At 43.9% G+C, this 7,679-nt stretch overlaps 1 protein-coding gene across 1 annotated transcript in view; it reads left to right on the top strand.

Annotated features, from left to right (window-relative positions):
* Positions 1–6,677, top strand: part of LOC310777712 (ras-GEF domain-containing family member 1B-B-like) — a gene marked incomplete at both ends in the record, with an annotated part of 12,869 nt that extends 6,192 nt beyond the window's left edge. The window contains 7 exons of the mRNA XM_083638086.1: positions 1–66; positions 291–370; positions 632–727; positions 1,244–1,339; positions 4,288–4,411; positions 6,326–6,398; positions 6,644–6,677. The exon at positions 1–66 is cut by the window's left edge and continues 37 nt beyond it. Of these exons, the coding sequence (XP_083494212.1) occupies positions 1–66; positions 291–370; positions 632–727; positions 1,244–1,339; positions 4,288–4,411; positions 6,326–6,398; positions 6,644–6,677 (569 nt within the window). The remainder of the gene's footprint in view (positions 67–290; positions 371–631; positions 728–1,243; positions 1,340–4,287; positions 4,412–6,325; positions 6,399–6,643) is intronic.
* Between the last annotated feature and the right edge of the window lie 1,002 nt (positions 6,678–7,679).

Raw genomic sequence — 7,679 nt, 5'->3', positions numbered from 1 at the left:
TCTTTATCGACGTGGCCCAGGAGTGCTTCAACATCGGCAACTTCAACTCCCTCATGGCCATCATCAGTAAGTACTGAATAATGTTACTGTTGCTCTTACCTGCTAACCTAGTAACACTGTTACTGTTGCTCTCACCTGCTAACCTAGTAACACTGTTACTGTTGCTCTTACCTTTACCATTTTGTTTCAAAAAATGAAAATCTAGTATTCTCTCTCTCTCTGTCCCTCACTCTCTGTCTCTGTCTCTTTCTCTCTGTCTCTCTCTCTCTCTCTCTCTCTCTCTCTCTCAGCTGGGATGAACATGAGTCCTGTTGCCAGACTGAAGAAGACCTGGAGCAAAGTCAACACTGACAAGTTCGAAATTCTGGAGGTGAGAAAACCTTTAGGCCCCTGTGTGTGTGTGTGTGTGTGTGTGTGTGTGTGTGTGTGTGTGTGTGTGTGTGTGTGTGTGTGTGTGTGTGTGTGTGTGTGTGTGTGTGTGTGTGTGTGTGTGTGTGTGTGTGTGTGTGTGTGTGTGTGTGTGTGTGTGTGTGTGTGTGTGTGTGTGTGCGCGCGCGCGCGCGCGCGCGTGCGTGCGTGTGTGTGTGCGTGCACGTGCGTCTGTGTTGACTCTGTCTCCTCTGTCGCTCAGCACCAGATGGACCCGTCCAGTAACTTCACTAACTACCGCACGGCGCTCCGTGGTGCCACCCAGAGGTCCGAGACCGCACACAGCAGCCAGGAGAAGGTGAGGGATTGCGCACACGCACGCGCGCACACACACACACACACACACACATGCACACACGCACACACGCACACGCACACACGCAAACGCACACACAGAGTCTGCAGACGTGCACACATCTGTCATGCGAACCTAGGCAGAGTTGGGAAGTGGAGTCACATGACTTGGATTCAAGTCGCAGTTGTATTTGCTTGAGACTTGACTTGAATTGACTTGTTTCTGTAAATGACTTGTGTGAAAGTGATAGTGATTTGTTCCTGCAGATGACTGAATTTAAATTATTGTATTGTATGGAATGATTGAATTTATTGAAGATGAAACTGATTGTAGAAATCAAATTTGTGATGCATTTAACAAGTTTATACCCCATTTAAATCATATTGCATTGAAAATATTTCGTTTTCTGTCAGATGTGAAATTGATAATGGATAATGGACTTGTTCTGACTTGACTTGCTGTTTTACAATTAGACTTGAGACTTGAAAGTGTAAAATGTAACGTTTGTGCGTCCTGCAGATTGTGATTCCCTTCTTCAGTCTGCTCATTAAAGACATCTACTTCCTGAATGAAGGCTGTGCCAGCAGACTGGCCAACGGACACATCAACTTTGAGGTCAGTCCACTTTTCAGCAGGGTCATTTCAACACGAGGTGTCCACTATTTGAAAAACACTAACAAAATGCTCACATAACCACAGATAACCTAACCAAACTCTGACACAAGGATAACTTGAACAGAGTTACAACTTCTCAGAAAGTGTTGATGATGATGACACTTGTGCAGACCAGATCCTTTATATAATAGAGATCCTGAGTGAGTAAGTTAGGGTAATGATGTTCCAATCAAAGAATACAGTGAGGGGCACGGTAAGCGCTGTCGCCTCACAGCTAGAAGGTCCTGGGTTCGATTCCCACCTGGGACGCTGTGAGCGCTGAAGGAATGCGTGCCCGTCCGCATGTCCTCGAGTGCCCACCGCCCGGGTGGGGTCGTCAAAAGGGCCTTTCTGTGTGGAGTTTGCATGTTCTTCCCGTGGCCCCTGGGGGGTTCCATCATATAGGAATAGCGTGATCCTACCACGTGCTATGTCCTACCGGTGAAGCTTCCCCTGTCAGGTGAAAAGAAGCGGCTGGCTACTGCCCATGTCTCGGAGGAAGCATGGAGCCAGTTTCGGCTCTCCCCAGATTGACAGAGGGTGGAGCAGCAACCAGGATAAATAAATAAAAATTAATAAAAAATGGGATAAAAAATCGGGAAAGAAATATACCGTATATGTATATATATATATATATATATATATATATATATATATATATATACACACACACACACACACACACACACACACACATTATATATGTATTATATATAAGTCAGTCTCAGTTCACTGTCCCTCTGACTCGACTGCTGTTTTCATTACAGATAAAACAGAGATATAAACAAAATGGGAAATGTGGAAATTTTACGACCTGATACCATCTCATAGAAAAGTTTCTTTCACTTATATGTAATCTAACAGCGCCCCCTTGTGGTTAAAAGGAGCAACACATTCTCCATCACAATGCTTTGTTTTTCATTTCTTCCTTTTCAGGCAAGACGTTTTTATTTTCCGATCAGTTTCTCTTCTATCATGTCTGTTTTCTTCTCTCCAATTTATCATCTTTTTGTTACATTTGCAAAGAAACAAACCTGACACGTCAGCTCTAGCTGTGGTGCAAAGAAACAAAACCTGACACGTCAGCTCTAGCTGTGGTGCAAAGAAACAAAACCTGACACGTCAGCTCTAGCTGTGTGCAAAGAAACAAAACCTGACACGTCAGCTCTAGCTGTGTGCAAAGAAACAAAACCTGACACGTCAGCTCTAGCTGTGTGCAAAGAAACAAAACCTGACACGTCAGCTCTAGCTGTGTGCAAAGAAACAAAACCTGACACGTCAGCTCTAGCTGTGTGCAAAGAAACAAAACCTGACACGTCAGCTCTAGCTGTGTGCAAAGAAACAAAACCTGACACGTCAGCTCTAGCTGTGTGCAAAGAAACAAAACCTGACACGTCAGCTCTAGCTGTGTGCAAAGAAACAAAACCTGACACGTCAGCTCTAGCTGTGTGCAAAGAAACAAAACCTGACACGTCAGCTCTAGCTGTGTGCAAAGAAACAAAACCTGACACGTCAGCTCTAGCTGTGTGCAAAGAAACAAAACCTGACACGTCAGCTCTAGCTGTGTGCAAAGAAACAAAACCTGACACGTCAGCTCTAGCTGTGTGCAAAGAAACAAAACCTGACACGTCAGCTCTAGCTGTGTGCAAAGAAACAAAACCTGACACGTCAGCTCTAGCTGTGTGCAAAGAAACAAAACCTGACACGTCAGCTCTAGCTGTGTGCAAAGAAACAAAACCTGACACGTCAGCTCTAGCTGTGTGCAAAGAAACAAAACCTGACACGTCAGCTCTAGCTGTGTGCAAAGAAACAAAACCTGACACGTCAGCTCTAGCTGTGTGCAAAGAAACAAAACCTGACACGTCAGCTCTAGCTGTGTGCAAAGAAACAAAACCTGACACGTCAGCTCTAGCTGTGTGCAAAGAAACAAAACCTGACACGTCAGCTCTAGCTGTGTGCAAAGAAACAAAACCTGACACGTCAGCTCTAGCTGTGTGCAAAGAAACAAAACCTGACACGTCAGCTCTAGCTGTGTGCAAAGAAACAAACCTGACACGTCAGCTCTAGCTGTGGTGCCAATTTGCTTTTGCATTTAGAATGAACGGGTATTAAACTACGGTCTTATTTAACCCATTGATACCTGATGCAGCATTTGTGTGTGTATCCCTTTAAGACCGCGAACCACGCGGTTTGCGGTCTTAAAGGAGAATTTCGTTTTTTTTTAACCTGGACCCATCTCCTGGCATTAATTATGATTTGGCCACTCACCTAGCGATCTCCGCGGCGTTTCTGGCCGTCCTAGCGTTGTTTTGAGATCAATAGCGTCCAAGTCAGTTGTAAAATGGAGCTGACTTGGGGCCAAGTGTGAGCCTGTCTTTCCTGCATCTAAATAGCTATTTTTATTCCCGTTTTCGCCAAATATCGTCATAATCTGATCCCTCAAGAACCACCACAGTGATATTTCGCCAAAGGCTGTTTCCTGGAGTCGCACAGGGATCAAATTACCTCAAACGTGATCTCGGTCACCAAGTCTCGTGAAGTCCCGCGATACTTTCCTGCCGACTGGCCAAGTACAGGAGGACGCTTTGCGGTGGTGGTTTTAGCGTAACCTATGTGGGGTTTGGCGTAACCTATGTGGGATTCGAAATAACGAAGGTGGAGTGAATCATAATTAATGCCAGGAGATGGGTCCAGGTTAAAAAAAAACGAAATTCTCCTTTAAAGGGATACACACACAAATGAGGGATATACACGCAAATGGGTTAAATGTTACTTTGTGTTATTTTTTGCCGTTTGTGTTGCCAGGATCTGTGGGAGCTGACCACGCCCCCTTGTTAAATGTGTCTTGATGAATAAGGTGGGCATCTTTCTGTTTGTTGTTGTTGTTGGTGTTGTTGTGGTGTGAGCAGAAACTGTGGGAGCTGGCCAAGCAGGTGAGTGAGTTCCTGGTGTGGCGTCAGGTGGTTTGCCCGTTCGACAGAGACCGCCACATCCTGCAGCACCTCGTCACCTCGCCCGTGTTCAACGAAGACGGTCAGCACTCTAACTTAACTTAAACTTAACTTAACTTAACTTAACTTAACTTAACTTAACTTATATCATCAGCAGCATTTTTTTGTATGTCATTTGGTTTTTGGAAAATGATTTTGTGTGCTTTAACTGCTACTGTATAATATACAGTAGCAGTTAAAGCACACAAAGTACTTATTTATATACAGTGTATATATACAGTGTATATACTTACTGTATACTGTATACTGTACTTATTTATATACAGTGTATATAAATAAGTACTTTGTGTGCTTTAACTGCTACTGTATATAAATACGTACTTTTTGTGCTTTAACTGCTACTGTATATAAATAAGTACTTTGTGTGCTTTAACTGGTACTGTATATAAATAAGTACTTTGTGTGCTTTAACTGCTACTGTATATAAATAAGTACTTTGTGTGCTTTAACTGCTACTGTATATAAATAAGTACTTTGTGTGCTTTAACTGCTACTGTATATAATTAAGTACTTTGTGTGCTTTAACTGCTACTGTATATAAATAAGTACTTTGTGTGCTTTAACTGCTACTGTATATAAATAAGTACTTTGTGTGCTTTAACTGCTACTGTATATAAATAAGTACTTTGTGTGCTTTAACTGCTACTGTATATAAATAAGTACTTTGTGTGCTTTAACTGCTACTGCATATAAATAAGTACTTTGTGTGCTTTAACTGCTACTGTATATAAATAAGTACTTTGTGTGCTTTAACTGCTACTGTATATAAATAAGTACTTTGTGTGCTTTAACTGCTACTGTATATAAATAAGTACTTTGTGTGCTTTAACTGCTACTGTATATAAATAAGTACTTTGTGTGCTTTAACTGCTACTGTATATAAATAAGTACTTTGTGTGCTTTAACTGCTACTGTATATAATTAAGTACTTTGTGTGCTTTAACTGCTACTGTATATAAATACCGGTAAGTACTTTGTGTGCTTTAACTGCTACTGTATATAAATACGTACAATTGGCCCATTTCCACCGCTGGTATCAACGCGGCCCCGCCCAGCTCGTCTCGCTTTTTTGTCTCATTCCACCGATCAAAAACGTGAACAGCCCCGGTTGAGTCGGGGTTGAGTCGTGCTGCTTTTGGTCCCTGCTCTGTTGAGGTTCCAGCGCTGTGAACCCGGGTTCATACGGTGACGTGAAGACACTGTAGACGACTGATTGGTCAGGCAGAATCGTGTTTACTCTATCTACTGACTGTCAGTTTAGTGGGGCTTACCTTCTCTTCTGTTATTTCCATCAGTCTTTTGTGTTGCTGCCTTCGGCTTTGGTGAAATAAAATCGATCTCCTTACTAAGCTTTAACATGACGGTGGTTTTCAATTGTTTTGAGAGAGAAAAAATCCGCTCCTCAGGAAGCCCTTGTAGTTGTGTGCAGCGTCGGCTGCGCTAGGCCGCAGGCGGGGCTTTGGTGAAGCCGTGGTCTTGCCTGGTGAGAGGCCGCCGGGGTAGAGGCTTCACTCCTCCCTGTAGTGCAACCCCCGTCCCTCCTGCAGCGCATGCATGTGAGTTTGACTAACAACAAAGTGATTCTCCTGGCCGATTGTCACATTTGCCCATGTACACTGTAGGTCATTTAGAGGCACCAGTATTTCATAAACAGTTTAAAAGTTCTGTGTATGGATTTAATTGTAACGTTATATGTTATAGCCTACTTCGGCTATAGGCGGAGGGCAGATATGCGGTCGCTATGACGACCAGTTGTGGGCGGGGGCAGATCGAGCAGTGGTGGAATGGGTGGAAGCAAAACATCCTTCGGGTCGAAACGAGTAGAGCCGAGTGGTGACGAGCTGTGCAGGGCTGTAAAATGTGGTGGAAATGAGCCAATAGTTAATTAACTGCTACTGTATATAAATAAGGTTGTTATTTCTTTTGTCTCTTGCAGAGCTTCATCTGGCCTCATATGAGAGTGAAGGACCTGAGAACAACATGGAGAAAGACAGTCGCAGGTCTCTCAGGTGGGCGCGTACACATACACACTCACACTCACACACACACACACACACACACACACACACACACACACATACAGACAAACACACAGACACACAGACACACAGACACACACACACACACACACACACACACACACACACACATACATACAGACAAACACACAGACACACAGACACACACACACACACACACACACAATCAAACCACCCGGTATATCGATGCTAGTTTTCTACATTCTATTTTCCAGATCCTCCCTTCTGCATCGAGAGAATCGCTCGTAAGAGACAGGATCCTCCAACACAGCAGTGATTTTAAAGCTACCAACTTCTCCATAACATGTTAACATTCCCGTGACTCCGACTTGGACAAACACTGAACTACAGGACAGCTGGGCTCATATTTCCACAGCCTGACAGAAGAATGTGAAATGGCCTTAGAGATCTCGAGGGGTGTCAACGGTTTACAAATCAAATGAAAGCCCCTGATGAAAGTCACCCAGTGCCAAATGAACCCTACTGAAGCCATAAGTCTCCATGTCTGGCTTGACTGAAATCAGTTTTGACCTTTAGATCCTAATTATGTATACTCCCAAGAGGAGCCGGGAGCACAGATCTGGATGCTCTCTGCTCTGTGTGAATGCTGGCTCTGTGTGAAGCACTTACACTAACAGGATATGAAATAACTCTGGTAATCTAGTCAAATGTTTATGGATTATTGTTATTCCTGTCTGTTGTTTTTTCCTGAGGCGTAGGCTACAGTTAGCCTGGTAAACCACCCCGATCAGGTGACCTCACATTCTGTTTCCTTCTTCCGATCAGTCTGGCCTCCAGCCTGCCCACAGTCATTTCCAGAAATTACAAAGTCCACAGGCCAATCAGGGACCTGCCTCATTGTTGACAACATGACCGACCAATCAGGCAAAACAGTAATGGCGGCTTCCGAAGCAACACAGCCCTATAAGTGCAGTTATTGCAGAAATAGAGTCAATAACAACAATTAGAACAAGAGTCTGCACCAGTGGAGTTTCTCGGCAGAAAATACATCTTCGCCGTTCTTCTGAGTGGATTTGGATTGGACTGGAGCCCGACTCTGATTGGCTGAACGACTGGATTTGGCAACGCTCTATGAGCCAATAACCATTGACTTACACTGGATAGTGGGTTCGCAGTATAGCAGGGGTTTTCAAAGTGTGGGAGAGTGAGCCTCCCCTCAAAGAACATATAGACAGCTGCACCTCCCTCCCCCATGATTACTATTATTGTCGTATGCTCCACTTGGGCATA

Source organism: Poromitra crassiceps, assembly GCF_964638095.1.
Source record: "Poromitra crassiceps genome assembly, chromosome: 6".
Taxonomy (NCBI): Eukaryota; Metazoa; Chordata; class Actinopteri; order Beryciformes; family Melamphaidae; genus Poromitra; species Poromitra crassiceps.
The sequence above is the reverse complement of the archived record's forward strand: the minus strand, read 5'-3'. Positions and strand labels throughout refer to the sequence as shown.